This window comes from Lithobates pipiens, unplaced genomic scaffold (assembly GCF_037356315.1).
Source record: "Lithobates pipiens isolate NorthernLeopardFrog02 unplaced genomic scaffold, aLitPip1_a1.2 Scaffold_30, whole genome shotgun sequence".
Classification (NCBI taxonomy): domain Eukaryota; kingdom Metazoa; phylum Chordata; class Amphibia; order Anura; family Ranidae; genus Lithobates; species Lithobates pipiens.
In genome coordinates, this window is record NW_027507791.1 from 11,989,586 (window position 1) to 12,013,107 (window position 23,522).

Here is a 23,522-nt window from a genome sequence, read left to right on the forward strand (position 1 = left end):
CATACAGTATGAATATCTCCTAAACCAAGCAGGTTTAGGAGATATTTACTGTACCTACAGGTAAGCCTCATTATAGGCATACCTGTAGGTATAAGCTCATAAATAGGGTTTACTTCCACGGATTACCCCTCACTTCCTGTTTGGTTATGGGACAGGAAGTGAAAGGAAATCTCCCCAATGGAACACAGATGGCGTAAAAAAAAAAATCTGACAGGGGTTATAACCCTCCCTTACCCTATCCAAAATAATAATAAAAAAATAAAATAAAAAAAATAAATAAAGTGTTGCCTATAGTTTTACTCTTTAAATATGTGTATTCTTAACATACACACACTCACAAGATGAGGAGAGCCACATGTGTGAATCAGGTACAGATGTAAAGAAGAGCATGTGTGTATGTGTGTCTACTTCATAGGTAATCATTCTTCGATTTATTGTTGCATCTCAAATTTATATTCATATTTTTGAGATAGTCAGTTGCTTTGGCTTGCCTTAAATGTATTTTTCACGTCATACAGATTATATATATCTTTTGTCCTCCTGTGGCCACTCTGACCTGAGTATTTTTGGGCTTTTTTAAAATTATTTTTTTACTAATTTTTAAGGAGCCCCATTAGGGGGCTTCAGTAAAATATCAGGGGTTTAAACAGGGGCAATCTATGCCACACAGGGTGATTATCCCTTTCATGACTAAGCCTATTTTTGGCATTTGGTGTTTACAAGTTAAAATACATATTTTTTGCTAGAAAATTACTTGGAACCCCCAAACATTATATATATTTTTTTAGCAGAGACTCTAGAGAATAAAACGGTGAATGTTGCAATATTTTATGTCACACGGTATTTGCGCAGTGGTGTTTAAAACGCAACTTTTTGGGAAAATGGACACTTTCACGAGTTTAAAAAAAACGAAAAACAGTAAAATTATATAATAATGTGAAAGATGATGTTATGCCGAGTAAATAGATACCAAACATGTCACACTTTATAATTGCACGCACGCGTGGAATGACGACAAAGTACGGTACCTAAAAATCTCAATAGGCGACGCTTTAAAAAATTTTTTTACGGTTACCGGGTTAGCGTTCCAGAGGAGGGCTAGTGCTAGAATTATTGCTCTCGCTCTGACAGTCGCAGTGATACCCAACATGTGTGATTTGAACACCGTTTCGTTTACATATGCGGGCGCAACTTCCGTATGCATTTTCGTTGCTTCGCTAGCTCGCGGGGACGGCGGGCGCTTTAAACAATTTTTTATTTTTATTTTAAAATGAATAAATTGTTTTAAAAAAAAAAAAAAAATTTGATCACTTTTATTGCTGTCACAAGGAATGTAAACATCCCTTGTGACAGTAATAGGTGGTGATAGGTACTCTTTATAGAGGGATCGGGGGTCTTTTAGACCCCCGATCCCTCCTTTACACTTCAAAGTATTCAGATCACCGAAAACGGCGATTCTGAATACTGTATATTTTTTTTTAAACCGGCGCCATCGGCAGCCGAGTAAACGGGAAGTGACATCATGACGTCGCTTCCGTGTTTACAATTAGGAGACTGGAATGAAGCTGATTACGGCTTCATTCCAGTTCCTCCCCAGCAGCCGGAGGCGTCGGATCGTGAATCGGTAACAGCGGCGGGAGGGGGGACGTCCCCTCCCGCTCCTCTGGCATAACAGCTGAGTGGCTTTTAGCCGCTTCGGTCATTATGGCTGGATAGCCAATCGCCCGCTGTAAAAAAACGGTACCGGGATGATGCCTGTAGGTGCGGGCATCATCTCGGTATAACCCCCTAAAGCCGAGTATGCACATCTGCGTACGCTGAGCGGGAAGGGGTTAAGGTGTGCCCGGGCACCCCTATGATACTAGCACATTATGCCCTTAACTTGCAAGGGGGAAGGGGTTTTTCTTTACCGACCTTACTGCTGCTTTAAACTTGTAAGCCATCAAGTGATTTTTAGGCACTAGCAATGTGCTTGAAAAGCACAGAGATAGTTTATCATATACACAAACACCAGTTCCCTTCATAGACAGAGAGAGGGAAACACGTACCAGTGTGCGAGAGCCCAGACTGGAACTTCTCAGTGTCTCCAGTTCTTCAGTCATCTTGGATGCCAAGGCTTGCAGATAACCTCGGGCGTCTTTTTCATCGCTCACCCTACAAGGAAAAAAAATAAAAATAAAAAAACACACCACTCCAGCATTAAGAAAGTTTAAAAGAAAAATTTAAAACAAATTATGAAATAGGGGGTTGTAAACACCCCCCCCCCCCCTGCGTCGCACACTAGCTCATTATGAAATACTCACCTTAGAAGGAATCCCCCAGTGGCGCCCGCACACCATGAAATCTTATTTCCAGTGTTCTTCCGGGTTTGGTGCTGCCAGTGGGCGGAGCTGTGATGATTTCGATCTTGGGTATGTGCGCGGAAGCCGTCGGCAGAATCAGCGTGATTTACAGTAAATATCTCCTATATGGTGCAAGTTTAGGAGATATTTACAGCACCTATAGGTAAAGCATTATTATATATCCAGTAATCCTAGAATAAGTCTTATTCTAGGATTACCTATAGGTACAAACCAACCAGGGGAGTTTACTTCCTCGTTTAAGACTGACAACTGTGACCATGTTTTGATTTACACCCCAAATATGGATGTAAGTAACATAGAACAGGGTCACAAAGGTGGACACAGCCTTTATATTCAAAGCACATAAATTATTAATATGAAACACATTGAGGCATAGTGGGGTGACACGCACTTCACATCTGGTCCTTGGTTAAAAGCATCCTGAGTAATGGAACGCACGCCGCCTCGGACATCAGAGCGGCGGGTTGGGAATTTGTACTGGCTTGCTGGAAAGATTGAATGTCAGTGTTCTGTCAGAATAGCAAACCATTCAGATTAGGTAACGGAAGTGACGTTCGGTCAGCTGCGCATGCGTTCCACTGGAACACCTAGTCAGAAGGCAGCAGCAGACATCTTACTACAGCCAGCTAAATCTTGAATTCCACAGTCATTTTAGCAATAAAGTGAGCGTATATATAGTATATTGACATCTGTGATGCTGTTGGGATGTTACATTTTGAAAGCCTAAAGGTTTAGCGCTGAGCAGTTTGGGGTGTACCAGCATGGCCGCCGCCAACTTCGTACTGCTGCCGTCCAGCTTCTTTCAAACTATAACATCCAAACAGCATCACAGATGTCAATATACTATATATTTATTTATATACGCTCAGTTTATTGCAAACATTACTCTGTAATTCAAGACGTAGCTGGGTGTAGTAAGATGTCCACCGCCACCTTCTTCTGACTGCAGGTGTTCTGTCAGATTAGCAAACCTGGTAGCGGTGGAACGATAGCGCAGCTGACAGAACGTCACTTCCGTTACCTAATCTGACAAATTCACTATTCTGACAGAACACAGGTCTACAGGCACCTAGATCGGATCCAATTAACCTACCAGAATTGTCTTTGGAGTGTGAAGAGGAAACATGCAAACTCCAGACAGGTCGTGTCCTGGCTGGGAATCGAGTGCTAACCACCAAGCCATTTAGATTACAGCAGTATAGCTTAAAGTGGAATTTGTTAAAAAAATAAATAAAAAATAACGCGCTTTACCAAGGAGCATACATTCCACATTAATAATTATGGTACCAAAATTAGTGTGTGCTGTAAATTGTCTCCAGCATTGTTCCTATTTCTTTTTGCTGGAGTTTGCCACGTACTCTGTCACCGTGCACGCGGGTCCCGCGATCGTGTCACGGAGCAGAACGGGGAGATGTAAACAAGACATTCCCCTGTTCTGCTTAGCAACATGACAGAGATCACTGCTCCCTGTCATTGAGAGCAGCGATCTGTCATGTTCTATTGAGCCCACCCCCCCCCCCTACAGTTAGAACACACTTAACCCCTTGATCGTCCCTAGTGTTAACCCCTTACCTGCCAGTGACATTTACACAGTAATCCGTGCATTTTTATAGCACTGATCGCTGTATAAATGTCACTGGTCCCAAAAATAGTGTCAAATGTGTCCGATCTGTCCATCGCGATGTCAATTTCATGATAAAAATCGCAGATCGCCGCCATTACTAGTAAAAAATATTCCATAAATACATCCCCTATTTTGTAGATGTTATAAATTTTGCTCAATATACACTTAGAGATTTTTATTTTTTACCAAAAATATGTAGAATACATATTTGCCTAAAATGAGTAGAAATTAATTTTTTTTTATATTTTTGGGGGTATTAAAGCAAAAAATATATAGTTTTTTTCAAAACTGTCATTTTTTTTCTTATAGGGCAAAAAAATAAACGCTCAGGTGATCAAATACCACCAAAAGAAAGCTCTATTTGTGGGGGGAAAAAAAAAAAGTGCTCTGGTCAGGAAGGGGGTAAGCTCTTCCAGGGCTGAAGTGGTTAAACAGTATATAGGCACTTCATTTTAATGTTTTGTATAGCTAAACCTGCAAAAGGGGCCAGCCTGAAGTAATCTAGTAGGACTTAATTTTCCACTTTCCGATCACAGAGCGCATGGTTCTGAAAGGACGTCCCTAGACTTTTGCCAACCCCTGTGCAGCTACCTATTTAGCCCAGATCATACCAAACTTTGTAGGGCAGTTCTGACCCAAGTGGGTAAGTTTATACAGTGGAAAGGCCTTGCTGATCACCAGCTGTCTACTGTGGGAAGACCAGAAGGCTTTTATTTGAGAAGCAATCACCTGCAGCAGCATAGATAAATGTTTTCGAATGGTGGGAGTTATTATTAAAGTGGTTGAAAACCCATTACAACCACTTTGACCTTCAGTTAAGCCTAGATTAAGGCTTACCTGTAGGTGCAAGAAATATCACCCAAACCTAAAAGGTTTAGGAGATATTTGCAGGCATAGCGGCACCGATGTACATGGCGCATGCTGTTAGTGGCGGTACAAGCGCGCATGCACGGGAGTGGCGTCATCACGGCTCCGGCCAGTCACAGCGCCAGAGCCGCGATACCCAGAAGTCACTCTGGGATAGATGGCGGTGTCGGAGGAGGTGAACAAGGGCCGATGCTTCGATTTCAGGTAAGTAATTCATAATGAGCTAGTATGCTATGCATACCAACTCATTATGCCTTTGCCTTGCAGGGTGTATTTTTTTTTTTTTAAGGAGGCTTTACTTCATCTTTAAAATGATCACTCACACTCAAAAGATTGAGAGGTCTACTCCCAATGTGAGAATCACCTCCTTGGTAATAACTCCTACAAACATTTACCTTACTTAACCACTTCAGCCCCGGAAGGTTTTACCCCCTTCCTGACCAGAGCACTTTTTACAATTTGGCACTGTGTCACTTTAACTGGTAATTGCGCGGTCATGCGGCACTGTACCCAAATTAAATTTGCGTCTTTTTTCCACAACAGAGATTTCTTTTGGTGCCATTTGATCACCTCTGCGGTATTTTTTTTTTTTTATAATTGTAATTTTTATTAATTTTTAAAGCAAAAACAATACACTAAAGCATTAGAAAAATCAGTAAATATAGAAAGATATAGATCAAGATGTAAGGCATACGTTACAACAGACAGAGAAAAATGTCCACAAACGCAGGCACAAGGGTGAACTGCGTATCCATATCTCGTACTATAAATAACAAACAGTCGATGTAAATCAAACAAACTATTCTGAGCATCAAGAGGCCGGAGGCCAAAAAGAGGTAAAAAACGGATATTCACATAGTCAACATAGTATGTCCCCGGGAGGGGAGGGGGGGCAAGACAGGGTAGGGAAGGGGGGGGGGACGGAAGCCATCAACAAAGGGCCCCGATCGGTAGCTGCAGTCAGATGGACGTACCGGCAGGGGGGGCCCCATATGCTGATCGATCCCAGGGATCCCACCTGCGGTATTTTTTTGCTCTATACATAACAAAGGCGTAAATTTTTTTGGGGGGGGGGGGGAACATCTTACTTTTTTCTATAATAAATTAAAAAAAACAAAATGTCTTCATCAGTTTAGGCCAATAAATATTCTTCTACATATTTTTGGTAAAAAATATGCAATTTTTTGGGACCACTGACATTTATATAGTGATCAGTGCTATAAAAATGCACCAATTATTGTGTAAATGACACTAAGGAAAGAGTTAAAACTAGGGGGTGATCAAGGTGTTAAACGTGTGTTCTAACTGTATGGGGAGAAGACTGGGTAGGAGAGGAGACATTTCGCTGTTCCTACTTACTAGGAATAAACGACATGTCTCCTCTCCCCTGACAGAACAGGCATTTGTGTTTACACACACAAATCACCGTGCTGGCGCTCGTGCATGTAATCACACACGGCCGGCGGCGATTGCGTCCATTGACCACGTCTATCGGGCCCCCCGCCTTGCCCTCTGGCGGCTCTTAAAGGAACCCTGTACCTGCAGCAGTGCCATTGTGCCGCAGTATATGTATGTGAGTCGGCCAGGAACTGGTTGAAAATGTTTGGTAAAAGTTTTTTTTTTTTTTAAATAATTCTAAAAGGTTCTAACACAAAAAAAATAAACATTATACTTTTCTGCTCCGTGTAATGGTTTTGCAAAGAGCAGCCCCGCTCTTCTTTTTTGGGTCCCCCGCCGGCCGTGCTGGCTCCTCCCCCCTGCTGAGTGTCCCTAATAACCAGCTTCTTAGGGCACTTGATCCTGAGCTGTGCTCCTGTGAATGGACATTATCTATTTGAACATGCAACATGGCTCGGCGCCATGCCCCGTCCGCTCTCTTCACTGGCTGTGATTGACAGCAGTATTCACCAATGAGGAGAGAGAGGCCAGGGGGAGCAGCTTCTCTTATGTATATTGCTGGATCAAGATGGGGCTCAGATAAGTCCGTGGGGGGGGGGGGGGGGGGGGGGGCGGCTGAGGAGCTGCACAGAGAAGGTTTTTTTAACCTTAAAGCAGAGTTCCAGGCTAGAATGCACCAAGGCCTTAAACAAAGCACCCCACACTCATTTTTTGGATATCTATTTTTTTTGTCTTTTTGATACCTTTTGTTTTAATTTTCTGCTGGACTTCCATCCTACCTTGTCAGGGTGAGGTAGGACATTTCGGTAATTCCATGGGGCCCTCCTCCCCCGCTGACTTCTGGGACCTGTGTGTGTCCCAGAAGACGAAGGGACCATTCACAAAGCGCAGTGCGACTCGTGCATGCGCAGTAGGCAACTGGCAGTGAAACCTGAAGGCTTCACTGTAGGTTTCCCCCTACTAGTAATGCTGGCGCTCGCTCCTGATGCCGATGGATGGATTGCATGGGGTGCCGCCATCGGGGGAATCCCTGGACAGGCAAGTGTACTTGTATTAAAAGTAAGCAGCTACAGTATTTGTAGATACTGACTTTAAAAAAAAAATATTATACAGGCTGGAAATCTGCGTTAAATGCATAGACTGCATTAAGGTGAAAACCTTCTTTCTGCCTTTAGAAACAGTCTAATGATTTGTATACACACGTTCTCCCTAAAACACACCCTTTATCTACTTTTAAGAACCCCACAAAAAGAAACAATGAGACATTTTTCGGATTAGGGAGGACATGAAATATGGGTGGAAACTCACACCACAGTTTTTATAGACACAACAATCAGGATGTGAATAAAATGCTATGAGCGTCCCTTGCCAGCACACACCCACCCAACCACAAAAATAGATAAGGGAAATGTTACTTCCTCCTGTGAGAAACCCCAGACAAAAAAAAAAAAGACGTGGAAACCTACCACTGAATGATTTCTGCAATCTGAGCTTCCCAGTGAGCCACAGACTCTCTTTTGGACGTCAAGTCCTGAAGTTCATCCTCCATTTGCCTGTTCTGCGTCGTCAGTTTATCCACAAAGGAGCCGAGCTGCAGAGCAACAGATAGGACAGAATAGAAAATGTATCTAAATCCCCAAAAAATAAAAAAAAAGTAATATATTGCAGTCATAGATGTGCACAGCCTATTGCATTAGGGTGTGCATCCCAAAGATCAAACACACTTAAGCATAGTAAACAGTGTTTACTATGCTTCAGTTTGTGAATAAATACAGTGAGTGTTCACTGCATTCAGTTAGCAAAGTAAGGGGCCGGTAAATTACATATTGACTAGCCCTTTCCCCTGCTTTCCATCCTGAAACATCCACTGTGGCAGCCAAGGGGAGAGGAGAGAAGAGGGATGCCTGGACAATATGGGGAGTTTGCACTGCAAAGAGCGATTAGGGCGTTCCCAAGCACACCTGGCACACCCCCTGCGCACACCTATGATTGCAGTCCTTAGAGGTGGTGGCTGCCTACATTCTATCGTAGGCGTTTTTTTCCCCTTTTTATTTACGCCCAGTGATCCTTCCAGTGATTCACTGTCTGTCCTAGCTATGGAGGAGATGTGCTGTCAACCTCATGGTACGGCTATGAGGCATCTCCATGACACGAGGCATCGCCCCCCTCTCCATGACACGAGGCATCGCCCCCCTCTCCATGACACGAGGCATCGCCCCCCTCTCCATGACACGAGGCATCGCCCCCCTCTCCATGACACGAGGCATCGCCCCCCTCTCCATGACACGAGGCATCGCCCCCCTCTCCATGACACGAGGCATCGCCCCCCTCTCCATGACACGAGGCATCGCCCCCCTCTCCATGACACGAGGCATCGCCCCCCTCTCCATGACACGAGGCATCGCCCCCCTCTCCATGACACGAGGCATCGCCCCCCTCTCCATGACACGAGGCATCGCCCCCCTCTCCATGACACGAGGCATCGCCCCCCTCTCCATGACACGAGGCATCGCCCCCCTCTCCATGACACGAGGCATCGCCCCCCTCTCCATGACACGAGGCATCGCCCCCCTCTCCATGACACGAGGCATCGCCCCCCTCTCCATGACACGAGGCATCGCCCCCCTCTCCATGACACGAGGCATCGCCCCCCTCTCCATGACACGAGGCATCGCCCCCCTCTCCATGACACGAGGCATCGCCCCCCTCTCCATGACACGAGGCATCGCCCCCCTCTCCATGACACGAGGCATCGCCCCCCTCTCCATGACACGAGGCATCGCCCCCCTCTCCATGACACGAGGCATCTCCCCCTCTCCATGACACGAGGCATCGCCCCCCTCTCCATGACACGAGGCATCGCCCCCCTCTCCATGACACGAGGCATCGCCCCCCTCTCCATGACACGAGGCATCTCCCCCCTCTCCATGACACGAGGCATCGCCCCCCTCTCCATGACACGAGGCATCGCCCCCCTCTCCATGACACGAGGCATCGCCCCCCTCTCCATGACACGAGGCATCTCCCCCTCTCCATGACACGAGGCATCTCCCCCTCTCCATGACACGAGGCATCTCCCCCTCTCCATGACACGAGGCATCTCCCCCTCTCCATGACACAAGACACCTTCCCCCTCTCCATAACACAAGACACCTTCCCCCCTCAACGACACAAGGCATCTCCCCCTCTCTATAACACAAGACATCTTCCCCCTCTCCATAACACAAGACATCTCCCCCTCTCCATAACACAAGACATCTCCACCTCTCCATAACACAAGACATCTTCCCCTCTCCATAACACAAGACATCTTCCCCCTCTCCATAACACAAGACATCTCCCCCTCTCCATAACACAAGACATCTCCCCCTCTCTATAACACAAGACATCTTCCCCCTCTCCATAACACAAGACATCTCCCCCTCTCCATAACACAAGACATCTCCCCCTCTCCATAACACAAGACATCTTCCCCCTCTCCATAACACAAGACATCTTCCCCCTCTCCATAACACAAGACATCTCCCCCTCTCCATAACACAAGACATCTCCCCCTCTCCATGACACAAGACACCTTCCCCCTCTCCATAACACAAGACACCTTCCCCCCTCAACGACACAAGGCATCTCCCCCTCTCTATAACACAAGACATCTTCCCCCTCTCCATAACACAAGACATCTCCCCCTCTCCATAACACAAGACATCTCCCCCTCTCCATAACACAAGACATCTCCCCCTCTCCATAACACAAGACATCTCCACCTCTCCATAACACAAGACATCTTCCCCCTCTCCATAACACAAGACATCTCCCCCTCTCCATAACACAAGACATCTCCCCCTCAACAACACAAGACATCTCCCCCTCTCCATAACACAAGACACCTTCCCCCTCAACAACACAAGACACCTTCCCCCTCAACAACACAATGCATCTCCCCCTCTCCATAAAACAAGACAGCGCCACAGTCACAGCGCCGGAGCCGCGGTACCCGGAAGTCACTCCAGGATAGATGGCGGCTTCGGAGGAGGGGAACGAGGAGCACTTTGGGGGCGTCGATCTCAGGTAAGTAATTCATAATGAGCTAGTATACTATGCATACTAGCTCATTATGTCTTTGTCTTGCATGGGTTATTTTGTTTTGTTTTTATTTATGAGGCTTTACTTCCACTTTAAGGCTGAGTAAATTAAGGATTAATAAGGGGTTAAACAGAACATTTAATAATAAAAAAAATAAAAAAAAACACACAAAATTTTATTTACTTGACAGGTTGCTTTAAACTGACTTAATTTACAGATCGATGTTCATCCCTTTGATCTATAGATGGACATATCAGAAAGATACAAAAAGAAACCATGTTTCTTTTTATCTTAGTGTTTCAGCCACTGAGAAATGTTGTTGATAAACATTGCCTGGCTGATTTTTATTTATTTTTGTGACTACTACAACTAGCGGACTTCAGCTGTCAACAGGGGAACCCCACTGACAGCTGAATGATTCACCGGTTAAGGACTTGGCGGCAAATGCCTAGTATCGGCACCAATTCCGGTATCGGTGCAACCCTACTTGAAAGTAAAAAAAAAAGACTTCAGCCTTTAGAACCATTTTAACAGATAAAGAGAGAAAATAAGAGCACCTTTCCAAAATGTTTTACATAGGGTGCACCAAGATAGGCAGACTTACCCTCTCTGTCTCCGCAGAAAGCTTTTTATTATCTTCCAGGAGAATTGTCCTTTCCCGTTCATACTTCTCTTTTACGGTTCCCACCGTCTCCTCCAGCTCACTTTGTCTGCAGGAAACAAAAGTTTACACTTCACAATGATTGTGTACAATGCAGTATGTGTGTTTGTTAGCCATATGGCAACACAAGTCATATATTAGAAATAAGTGCAGGCAGGGCCCCTGATGACGTCACTACAGCTCTCAGAGGAATACAAGATAAAGAAAAAGCAGAGAGGATGTTTGCTAATTTGTTTGAAATTCTTGAATAGGGAGCCAAGTGAATTAGAAGTAGCCAAAATCACTGTAGAGCAAAGATCAGAAGCATGGGCAGCAGGAAAGGCAGGGCTTTTTTTCAGCTGGAACGAAGCGGAACAGAGCTCTGCCACCTCCAGGTGCGGGCCCTGCACTTTCCACTCACTACTGTCACTTCTAAACAAAGAAGCCTGGCTGCTCTATTTAGAAGTGACAGCGCTCCTGTCTGAGCCGCTACACTGAACCCTCCCTGGGCACAGCTGGTGCAATGTACAGAGAGGGTGCCAATGGCATCACTAATGCTGGGCATCCAGTCACTGCAATTGTTGGTACTGGCAGCATCTCTCACCACCACCTATTGTACAGAGCCAGGGAAGCTTCCGTTTGGCTCCTCCTTGGCTCTGATAAGTCTTATGACAGATTATGAAGAGGAGCCCGAGAGGAAAAACATCTCCCACCCTGTACTGAGCTGTACTGTGCTAGAAGGGCAATCACAATCCTGTCAAGGATGGGCATTTGGGGGTGTGACCCTGCACTCGCAAGGCCACAGGCGGCGCGCTCCTGCCCTGGGCACCGCCACAGGCGGCGCGCTCCTGCCCTGGGCACCGCCACAGGCGGCGCGCTCCTGCCCTGGGCACCGCCACAGGCGGCGCGCTCCTGCCCTGGGCACCGCCACAGGCGGCGCGCTCCTGCCCTGGGCACCGCCACAGGCGGCGCGCTCCTGCCCTGGGCACCGCCACAGGCGGCGCGCTCCTGCCCTGGGCACCGCCACAGGCGGCGCGCTCCTGCCCTGGGCACCGCCACAGGCAGCGCGCTCCTGCCCTGGGCACCGCCACAGGCAGCGCGCTCCTGCCCACCGCCACAAGCAGCGACCTCATGAACTCTGCACACTGTATGTAGCAAACTTAATGCATTTTAAGACAATCCCACAACCCTTTGCTGCGCCAAGCTCTGCTCCCCATGGGGAGGTTGGGGGTGTGGTTGAATTCCTGCACCTATTCTGAGGAAAAAAAGCCCCAAGTACAGGCAAGTATTAATAAACTTCTTTTGCAAAGAGTCCTTTAATGTTTTGTGTTGCAACATAGTTGCTTTAAGTATATTTTAAGTGAACAAAAGGTTGATAACAATCAGCAGGGATTATCAATCTGACTTGCGGTACATTTTTTTGCATATTTGAGTCGAGACTTGAATTTGAGGTTTGTGCCCTCTGGGTAGGCAAGTGCTATTGTTACTTCTGAATCACACCAAGTGACTCTCAACAGTGTTAACCACTTCCAGCCCAGGCCTATTCTGGCACTCATCTCCTATGTGTAAAAAACATCATTTTTGTGCTAGAAAATTGCTTGGACCCCCTAAACATTATATATATTTTATTAGCAGAGACTCTAGGGAATAAAAAGGCGTAATTTCTTGTCACATGGTATTTGTGCAGAAATTTTTCAAATGTAATTTGTTTGGAAAAAACAAACTTTCATGAATAATAAAAGAAAAAAGCGCTAAAGTTTGCCCAATTTTTTTGTATAATGTGAATGATGCTTTTATACCAAGTAAATAGATACCAAACATGTCACGGTTTAAAGTTATGCACACTCAGAGTGGCGCCAAACTTCGGTACTTAAAAATCTCCATGGGCAACACTTTAAACAAAATTACAGGTCACCAACTTAGAGTTATAGAGAAGGTCTTGAGCTAGAATTATTGCTCACGCTCTGACGTTCAGGACAATACCTCACATATATGGTTTGAATGCAGTTTACATATGCAGGTGGACCCTACATATGCGTTCACTTCTGCATGCGAGCACAAGAGGACGGGGGGGCAGCACTTCATTTTTTTTTTATTATTATTTTTAACTTCACTTTAAATTTTGTTTTTCAATTTTGTTTTTCAATCACTTTTATTCCTATTACAATCAATGTAAACATTCCTTGTAATAGGAATAGGGCATGACAGGTCCTCTTTTTATATATATATATATATTTTGATCTTGGTTATATATATTAAAAACGGCAGTGTTTACATCTTCCAGCGCTTCTGACCTCTGAGGGTCCTCAGTCAGCTCTATGGTAGCAGCGGATTCATTCTTTGGCTCCTTGATCACACGGGTGAGCCGGGAGAAGCACCGGAGGTCGGCGGGGGATCAGTTTTTTTTTTTGGCTAGAACATTATTTAGAACCCCCAAACATATATATTTTTCTTTTTTTAGACAGTGGCCCTAGAGAATAAAAACTGGTATTTGTGCAGCCGTTTTTTCAACGCAATTTTTTTTTTTTTTTTTAGGAAACGAAACAAAAAAAAAAAAAAACAATAGATTAGTTTGTAACACACATAAAATATATGTTACGCCGAGCAAATAGATGGCAAACATGTCACTCTTTAAAACTGCGCAAGCTCGTGCAGAGGCGCCAAGCAACATAAATTTTATCGTGGGATATCTCACGTGTGGGACAATCGCAGCTTGCGTGATCAATGTTTTTTTTTTAGCACTTTTATTGCTGTCACAAGGAATGTAAACAGCAGTGGCAGGTACTCTTTATGGAGAGATCTGGGGTCTTCAAGATCCCAAAATCCTCCTCTGCATTTGAAAGCATTCAAAATACCAAGATTGGGGTTTTTGAATGCTGCTGACTTTTTGAAAATAGCGCCGTTGGCATCCGGATAAACCGGAAGTGATGTAATGCCATTGCGTCAGGGTTACTATACCAAACAGCCAAGCAAAGCTGATTCTGGCTTTATCTGGCTGGCTGACGAATGCTCCAGCTGGTCGCTTGGGTCTCCCAGTGGGATGGAAGACCCTTCCGCTGCTTGCAATAGCAATCGAGCAGCTAGTCAGCCACTTTGATTGCTATTACAAGAGAGCCCCACCACCGGCTCTAAAAAGCGGTACCAGGATGGTGCCCACAGCTGCAGCCGTACAACCACTTGAAGATCAATGACGTACCAGGTATGTGACTGGTCGGCAAGTGGTTACATAAGGGTAGGGGGCTACAGAAGACAGCTGAGGAGTTTATAAGTCCTGAACTTGTCCATTATCCACTTGCCCTCCGGAAGATTTACACCCCTTCATGACCAGGCCATTTTATGTGATACAGCACTGCGTTACTTTGACGCTCGTGCGACGCTGTACCCAAATAAAATTGACATCCCTTTTTTTCCCATAAAGAGAGATATCTTTTGGTGCATTTGATCCCCTCTGCGGTTTATATTTTTTGCGCAAAACAAAAAAAAAACCGACATTTTAGAAAATTTTTTTTTTACTTTCTGCTATAAAACATCTACAATAAATTTAAAAAAAAAAAGCAAAAAAAATAAAAACGTCTTCATGAATTTAAGCCAACATGTATTCTGCTGCATATTTAGGGGACAAAAAAAGTAAGTGCACGTTGATTGGTTTGCGCAAAAGTAATAGCGTCTACAAACTATGGGATATGTTTATGGAATTTTTTGTCCTAGTAATGGCGGCGATCAGCAACTTATAGTGGGACTGCAATATTGTAGCGGGTAGTTGGGACACCGACACCAATATAGTGATCAGTGCTAAAAAAATATGCACTGTCACTGTACTAATGACACTGGCTGGGAATGGGTGAACATCAGGGGCGATCAAACGGTTAACCGTGTGCCTAGCCAGTGCTTGTGTACAGTGTGGGAGGTGTTTTTACAAGGGGAAGACCTTGATCCATGTTCCTAATTTGCAGAGACACGGGATCAAAGCCTTCCCTACTGATAGAACGGCGATCTGCTTTGTTTACATCAAGTCTGCAGTGCTCACGGATCAGCTCCTGCTATGTATAATCACAGTGGTGGTGGGTCGCCAGTGGCACACATGTGTGCCCCAGACCCGGTAGTGCAGGATCCTGTGCTAGGTATGTCATCCTGTGCAGGAAAGCTGCCTTGCCTCTGTATATGCAAGTTATATAGTCGGCAAGCAGTTAAGTAGCATGTGATATACAGTAAATTTTAGTAGGCAATCTGTGCTATATAAAGACTTGCACCGCACATACAGTGAGGGAAAAAAGTATTTGATTCCCTGCTGATTTTGTACGTTTGCCCACAGACAAAGAAATGATCAGTCTATAATTTTAACGGAAGGTTTATTTTTAGTGAGAGACAGAACAAAAATATCCATAAAAACGCATTTCAAAAAAGTTATAAAATGATTTGAATTTTAATGAGTGAAATGAGCATTTGATCCCTTATCAATCAGCAAGATTTCTGGCTCTCAGGTGTCCTCTATACAGGTAACCAGCTGAGATTAGGAACACTCTCTTAAAGGGAGTGCTCCTAATCTCAGCTTGTTACTCGTATAACAGAAGCACCTGTCCACAGAAACAAATCAGATTCCAATCTCTCCACAATGGTCAAGGCCAAAGAGCTGTCCAAGCATGTCAGGGACAAGATTGTAGACCTACATAAGGCTTGGATGGGCTACAAGACCATCGCCAAGCAGCTTGGTGGGGGGGTGACAACAGTTGGTGAGAATATTCGCAAATGGAAGAAACACAAAATAACTGTCAATTTCCCTCGCTCTGGGGCTCCATGCAAGATATCACCTCGTGGAGTTTCAATGATCATGAGAACGGAGAGGAATCAGCCCAGAACTACACGGGAGAATCTTGTCAGTGATCTCAAGGCAGCTGGGACCATAGTCACCAAGAAAACAATTGGTAACACTATGCCATGAAGGACAAATCATGCAGCACCCGCAAGGTCCCCCTACTCAATAAAGCACATATACAGTCCAGTCTGGTTTGCTAATGAACATCTGAATGATTCAGAGGAGAACTGGGTGAAAGTGTTGTGTTCAGATGAGACCAAAATCGAGCTCTTTGGAATCAACTGAACTTGCTGTGTTTGGAGAAGAAGGAATGCTGCCTATGACCCCAAGAACACCATCCCCTCCATCAAACATGGAGGTGGAAATATTGTGCTTTGGGGGTGTTCTTCTGCTAAGGGGACAAGACAACTTCAATGCATCAAAGGGACGATGGATGGGGCCCATGTACCATCAAATCTTGGGTGAGAACCTCCTTCCCCCAGCCAGGGCATTGAACGTGGGTTTTGGATGGGTTTTCCAGCATGACAACGACCCAAAAAACACAGCCAAAGCAACAAAGGAGTGGCTCAAGAAGTACATTAAGGTCCTGGGGTGGCCTAGCTACTTATATCACTCATTAAAATGCAAATCAATTTATAACTTTTTTGAAATGCGTTTTTCTTTGCTCTTATTCTGTCTCTTGCTGTTGAAATAAACCTACCATTAAAATTATAATCTGATCATTTCCTTGTCAGTGGGAAAATGTACAAAATCAGCAGGGGGACAAATACTTTTTTTCCCTCACTGTATATTGGTATGTACATGTATTGGTATATATTGGTTGGGGGCATAGCCAGGCTGAGTTTGCCACTCTAATTACCACCATTGGACCATAAGGATGAGCGGCACCAGGGATAACCTCCTTTTTCTCCCTTGGAGCTACTGTAGGAGCCGGGACTCCCAGCTGCGGATGCAGAAGAATCTATATCCACTTCCCGACCAGCGCACGACGATGTACGTCGACAGAATGGCACGGGCAGGCATATTGGCGTACATGTACGTCCAATATTCGATGCCGCCCTGCCATCGGGAGCGCGCCGCCGGCGGCACGCTCCCGCGCTGTTCGGGATCCCCGTGAGTCCGGTCGCGGGACCCTCGTGATCGTCTCACGGAGCGGCCGAATGGAGGAAATGCTGTATAAACAACATTTTTCCATTCTGCCTAGCAACTAGTGACGCTGATCTCTGCTCCATGTGATTGGAGCAGAGATCAGTGTACACTAAATGAAAGCCCAACCCCCCCACAGTTAGTAACACACCCCTAGGAACACTTAACCCTTACACTGCCACCCACTGGTTAACCCTTTCACTGCCAGTGTCATTTACACAGGAATCACTGCATTTATATAGCAGTGATTACTGTATAAATGACAATGGTCCCAAAAATGTGTCAAAAATGTCCGATAAGTACCCGACAATGTCGCAGTCACAATAAAAATCGCAGATCGCCGGCATTACTAGTTAAAAAAAAAAAAAAAAATTATTAATAAAAATGCTATAAAACTATCCCTATTTTGTAAACGCTATAACTTTTGCGCAAACCAATCAATAATCGCTTATTGCGATTTTTTTTACCAAAAATATGTAGAAGAATACGTATCGGCCTAAATTGAGGGAAAAAATTTTTTTTTTATATATTTTTGGGGGATATTTATTATAACAAAAAGTAAAAAATAATGCGTTTTTTTTCAAAATTGTCGCTCTATTTTTGTTTATAGCGCAAAAAATAAAAACCGCAGGGGTGATCAAATACCACCAAAAGAAAGCTCTATTTGTGGGAAAAAAAGGACGTCAATTTTGTTTGGGAGCCACGTCGCACGACCGCGCAATTGTCAGTTAAAGCGACGCAGTGCCGAATCGCAAAAAGTGGTCTGGTCTTTGACCAGCAAATTGGTCCGGTCTGAAAGTGGATATACATACTACACATCAACTGAGCGGCACAGCAAGATACCAAGGGTCTCCGCACATATACTGGCAGCAGGTAGCAATGGCAGTTGCAGTGTAAAGGAAGGAAACTGATAAGCTTAAAACAAGTCATTAGCAGATAACGCGGATGTACAGTGCCAATTCCCACCTCTCCCGTTTGGCTTTTTCCAGTTTGTCCTTTAACATGAGGATCTCCTTCTGTAGGGCGAGCTGCTGGCTCTCGAAGTCATGTATCCCCTTCTTCACATTCTTTATTTCCAGGGAGTGAGTGGTCTCCCTTCGCAGTAACTCCTCTTCATAATACAGGATCTTCTTCTCCATTTCTGTTTTTACCTTGGAGAGCTCCTGCTGTTGCTCAGAGGAGAATCCAAAGGCTCGACCACCCTTCAGCTGGAAAAAAAGAACACAAATTCAAAAGTTCAGTCCACCCACAATTGTTTTTTTTAGTTGAAGGCTTAGTGTGGTGGACGCAGTGTTAACTTCATGGACTACAACATTTTAGTCGACTAAATGAATACTATTTTAGGCGACTAAAACGACTAAAATTAAAATGGCATTTTAGCCAAAAGACTAAGACTAAAACTAAATTTAAATTTGACTTCAAAATGAACACTGGTCTGTAGTGCATGTTCATACCTTCATACCATAAATAATAACATATTCGATTTTTCACTCATAATGAGTTTGGAAATTGTACAGAAATGTTTAACGAATGCATTACAATTTAATTACATTCATTCGATTTTAGACAACTAAAATGAGATTTAGTCGACTAAAACATGCTGGAGATTTTAGTCTACTAAAATGTAGTACATTTTAGTAGACTAAAATGTACTGAGGATTTAGTCAACCAAATACGACTAAAACAATTGCAGAAGACTAAAATGGGACTAAAATGGCATGTTGGTCCCAAGACTAAGACTGAAACTAAATCGAAGTTTGCTGCCAAAATTAACACTGGGTGGACCGAGTTACTGACCACAGTCTTGCAGCGAGATAAGTGGACTAGTATAACGCTATACAACAAAGTAGGCAGGACAGAGATAAAGCATAGCCGTGCTTATCTACACATCAGGTGAGATTTGAACCATTAATGGGCAGGCTGAATGTACCAAGTAGATTAATCAACTTGGGTGTATAACCAGCCTGCTGGATTCTCTTGCAATTCCAGCAATAATCACCCGGCGGGTGGCGGTTTGAAAACCCTTCCAAACCACTTTGACCTACAGGTAAGCCTAGATTAATACAAAAGAAAAGAAAAACACCGCGCTAATTCAATAATAAATGGAAAAAATAATAGTGAAACTGCAATATTCCTGTGAAAAACACAGCCAAGCTGCTGACACACAAACAAACCAAGTTCAGATTACTGTGTGTGTGTGTGTGTGTGTGTGTGTGTGTGTGTGTGTGTGTGTGTGTGTGTGTGTGTGTGTGTGTGTGTGTGTGTGTGTGTGTGTGTGTGTTTGCAGCGCTTAAAGGTACCTATATCCATAAGTGAAAATATGCATGGAAAAAAACAAAAATGATATTGGTGAAAAAGTCCACTAAAGTCAATAAATGAGTGTAACCAGTCCCAAAATTAATCTCTATGGATCTCAGAGCAGTACTTCTGGGACTTTTTTTGCAGATGGCTTACCTGTAGGTCCAAGTAATACCTCCTAAACCTACACAGTTTAGGAGATATTTACAAAAAGACAGGCACCGCTGTCTACAGCGCATGCGCCGTAGACAACAGCGCGCAGGCGCACTGAGCATGCTGCAGATCACGGCGATATGCCGCTCGTGCATGACATCACTCCAGTCCTCCAAGGCCATACAGTCGATCAAAGAGTGTTAAATCTGATCGCCTATTGGAGCAGCCGGTCGCACCATCAAATCACTTCTTGCGAGAAATTTTAAGTGGCTGGAGGGGGGGGAGTCCTCTCCCGCTGCTTTGGAAACGGTTAATGTGGCTCATGAGCCACTCAGACTGCTTTCATGAAAAAAACAGCCGCAGAAAAAAAAAAACGGCATCAGAGTTCTGGCTGATATCTTCAGCCATAATCATGGTAAACCACTTGCAAACCGCAACACATACATACGTGTGTGTGTGTGTGTGTGTGTGTGTGTGTGTGTGTGTGTGTGTGTGTGTGTGTGTGTGTGTGTGTGTATATATATATATATATATATATATATATATATATAAATAAAACACACACGTATTGAGGTTTGCAAGTGGTTAGAAAAAACAAACAAAAAAATAATTAATGGATTTCTCCATCCACACAAGCAAAATACATTTTATTCTGACAGCAGGGACTCTCTGCCGTCACAATACACTAATCAGCACCTGCAGCCCCAAAAAAGTATTATATTGCAACCTAACATTTCATAGATATGGGGTCTGCATTTTTATTTTTTAGGCTTTTTCCTGTATTTTCACCTGTTAATATGGGCAGTAAGTCTTTTTTGTTTTTTTTAAACACACCAAGATGACCAACAAAAGTGGCCGTTAGTGGGGTGAGACAAATATTTTAACACTGGTAGGGCTTTCATTTGTTTGTCCAGTCCATTTAAATCTGCTAGTGCATGTAACTCTACCCTCTCCCCAGAATGCCAAGGGTGTCTCCATCGCTTCTCCATCCAGATTTGAGACACCCCAAAACAGAAATACGTTAATGGCCAGATCATAGGGTGGAAAACCAAATAGGCCTAAAAAAAAGAAAGCAGTGCATTCACATTTATGGATTTGTATTCTGCAATATAGTTTTTGTGTAGCATCCTCTAGTGTGTGCTAGATGTAGTGTGTAGGATAGGCAAACCATACTCTGACTCATATTGTACATTTGTGAGTCTGTAATTGGTCCAGAGTTATTGGAGTTCAAGGGTTGAATGATTCATTCGGGCAGCTCTCTGGTGGCTCCCCCTGGTGTCTGGAAGGTTGAAGAACCTTTGTATAATTAGTGGACAGGGCATAAGAGATGCCATGCATATTTGTGAGGCCTAAGCCAATACCCAGTAGTTGGATGGCATGGGGATTGAGTTCACCTCAGCCCCCCTAACACCTGAGCCCCATCCTGATCCAGTGATGTGCACGACAGTCTTGGCTCTGAGGGCTCGCACTCCAGGCTCCTGCCGAGCTGTGGAGGCATCTGAGCAGTCACACTTCCGAGCCGCTGCTCTGCTTATCCATTCACACAGATTCGTGGCTCAGTGCCACCCCCTCTCTCTCCTCATTGGCACACTGGCTGTGATTGCTAGTAGTGGCAGCCAATGAGGAGAGAGAGGGGGTGGCACTGAGCCACGAATCTGTGTGAATGGATAAGCAGAGCAGCGGCTCGGAAGTGTGACTGCTCAGATGCCTCCACAGCTCGGCAGGAGCCTGGAGCACCACTGGGGGACCTGAGAAAAGGCAGACCGGGGTTGCTCTGTGCAAAACTACTGCACAGAGCAGGTAAGTATGACATGTTAGTACAGGCTTGTTGAAAAAAAAAAAAAAAAACATCACTTTAATGTACTCATTTACTATATGCTACTTGTGGATCTGTCCCGCTATTACGTGTAATTGCTTTTTTGCTGTCTGGCAACAAAAAGTTCATATAAACAAAAATGGGTGACGACTCATAACAGTATGCATTCATGCAAAAACAAGAGGGGGGGAAAAATGACTTGTATTGTCTTACCTTAAGCGCCTCCAGATCACCTTCCAGCTGTTTGGAAAAACTGTCGCTGTGTTCTCGTAATTTGCGCTCCTTGGAGGCCTCAGCTGTGGCATCTTCCAGGAGAACTTCCACCTGACACCAAAAAGATGATCACAGAAAGTAAATAAAGGCAAACGTCATAGTAAAGCGGTTCTAAAAGCTGAAGGTTTAAATTAAAGATTAGCACTAACAACACAGCAACAATCAAAAGTATTTAAAAAGACTCACTCTGTGCTGTTAATTTGAACATGGATCCTACAATCTTAGAATAGATATGGTTTAACATTTTACACACGCAAACTACAGTCTAACCAAAAACAAAAAAAAAAAAAAAAAACTATTTCTCTGCAACAATAAAAATAAAAAAAAGCTGCTCACTGCAGGACTTACCCACTGTCATTGAGCCTACTACTTATTGGTTGAACTGAATGAACTTGCTGACGGCCCTATAGCAGTTTTACTGCTGCAGGGCGGCAGCTGTGCATCAGATCGTAATATATATATATATATATATATATATATATATATATATATATATATACACACACATACATACACACGATCCTGCACTTCCGCCTGCAGGGGGCACGTGTGGGATGCTTCTGCTGTGATTATTCATCTGTGGGTGCCGGGCACTCGATATCCGTCGATCGTCAGGTAGAGACTCAGAATGGAGCTCTGTCTATATAAACAAGGCAGAGTTCCGTTCCAACAGAGGGAAGGCATGGATTTTGTGATCCTGCAAAGCAGGGAATAAAATCCATCACTTCCCTTAGTAAAAGCAGCAACTGTGCACATAAACACTGGTTAGGCACACAGTTAACCCTTTGATTGCCTGTTTAACCCCTTCCCTGCCAGAGTCATTAGTACAGTGACAGCATATTTTTAGCACTGATCACTCTATTAATCTCACTGGGTCCCGTAAAGTGTCAGAGTCTGATTGTCCTCCGCAGTCGCGCTATAAGTCGCTGATCACTGCCATTAAAAAAAAAAAAAAAATTCATATATATATATATATATATATATATATATATATATATATATATATATATATATATATATATATATATACACACACACATATACATATACACATATATATATATATATATGTACACATATACACACACACACACACCATAGTTTGTAGACACTATAAACCAATCAATATAAGCTTATTTGGATTTTTTTTTTTTTTTATCTAAATTGAATTTTTTTTTAATCGGACATGTTTTAAAGCAGAAAGTAAAAAATACAATTGTTGCTCTTTTTTTGTTTATAGTGCAAAAAAGAACAAAAAAATAAAAAAAAACTAAAAAACACAGAGGTGATCAAATACCACCAAAAGCTATTTGCCGGTGAAAAAAATTTTACAAATTTTATTTGGGTGCAACGTCACATGACTGCACACTTGTCAGTTAAAGCCGTGCCGGATCGCAAAAAATGGCCTGGTCATGACAGGGGGTAAATCTTCCGGAGGTCAAGTGGTTAAAGAGACAGTTACCTGAAGTAAATAATAGTAAGCCAGTAAATCACATTCACAGTATTTAAGATCACCTCTTTTCTGGCCTTTTCTGACTTGCGCATTTCCTGACGCATAGAGTCCAGTTTCTGCATGACGACTTCCAGTTCTTCCTCTTTGTCGCGCAGCTGCCGGGACAGCTTTTGCTTCTGCGATCGCAGGTCGGCCATCTTTTCATTGAGGTCCGAAAACTCTTGCAGGGCGAACTTTCTCTGTTGATGAGCGTCCTTGAGTTCCTTCGTCTGGCTTCTCAGCCTCTCCTGAGCTTCAGAAAGTTGCTTAAAAAATAAAAAAGGGATACAAAATTTATAAGTAAAATATTTTAAGTCAAGAGGCACAGGCCACATGTTGTAGCGGCTGGTGGGAGAAACTTCATCTATTGGGGGAACAGGGAACACAAATGTGTTAGAAACCAGTGTGGGTTTTCAATAGAGCCACAATTTTTACTCACCACCTATTGGAAAGTTATGTCTTAAAAAAGAACTCCAACCATCAAAGTCATTGTTTCCTCAAGTTACCTCCCCTACCCCTGGACACTATTTATCCTATATTTCTAGATTTAAAAAAT

General features: G+C 43.8%; 1 protein-coding gene across 2 annotated transcripts in view; it reads right to left on the reverse strand.

Moving 5' to 3' along the window:
• Positions 1 to 23,522, reverse strand: part of CDC42BPB (CDC42 binding protein kinase beta) — a 188,209-nt gene that overhangs the window by 61,112 nt on the left and 103,575 nt on the right. For both annotated transcript variants that reach the window (XM_077463713.1, XM_077463712.1), the window contains exons 13-18: positions 22,990 to 23,232; positions 21,415 to 21,525; positions 17,901 to 18,142; positions 10,940 to 11,045; positions 7,719 to 7,843; positions 2,049 to 2,154 (exon numbers count right to left, since the gene is read on the reverse strand). In XM_077463713.1, the coding sequence (XP_077319839.1) occupies positions 2,049 to 2,154; positions 7,719 to 7,843; positions 10,940 to 11,045; positions 17,901 to 18,142; positions 21,415 to 21,525; positions 22,990 to 23,232 (933 nt within the window). The remainder of the gene's footprint in view (positions 1 to 2,048; positions 2,155 to 7,718; positions 7,844 to 10,939; positions 11,046 to 17,900; positions 18,143 to 21,414; positions 21,526 to 22,989; positions 23,233 to 23,522) is intronic.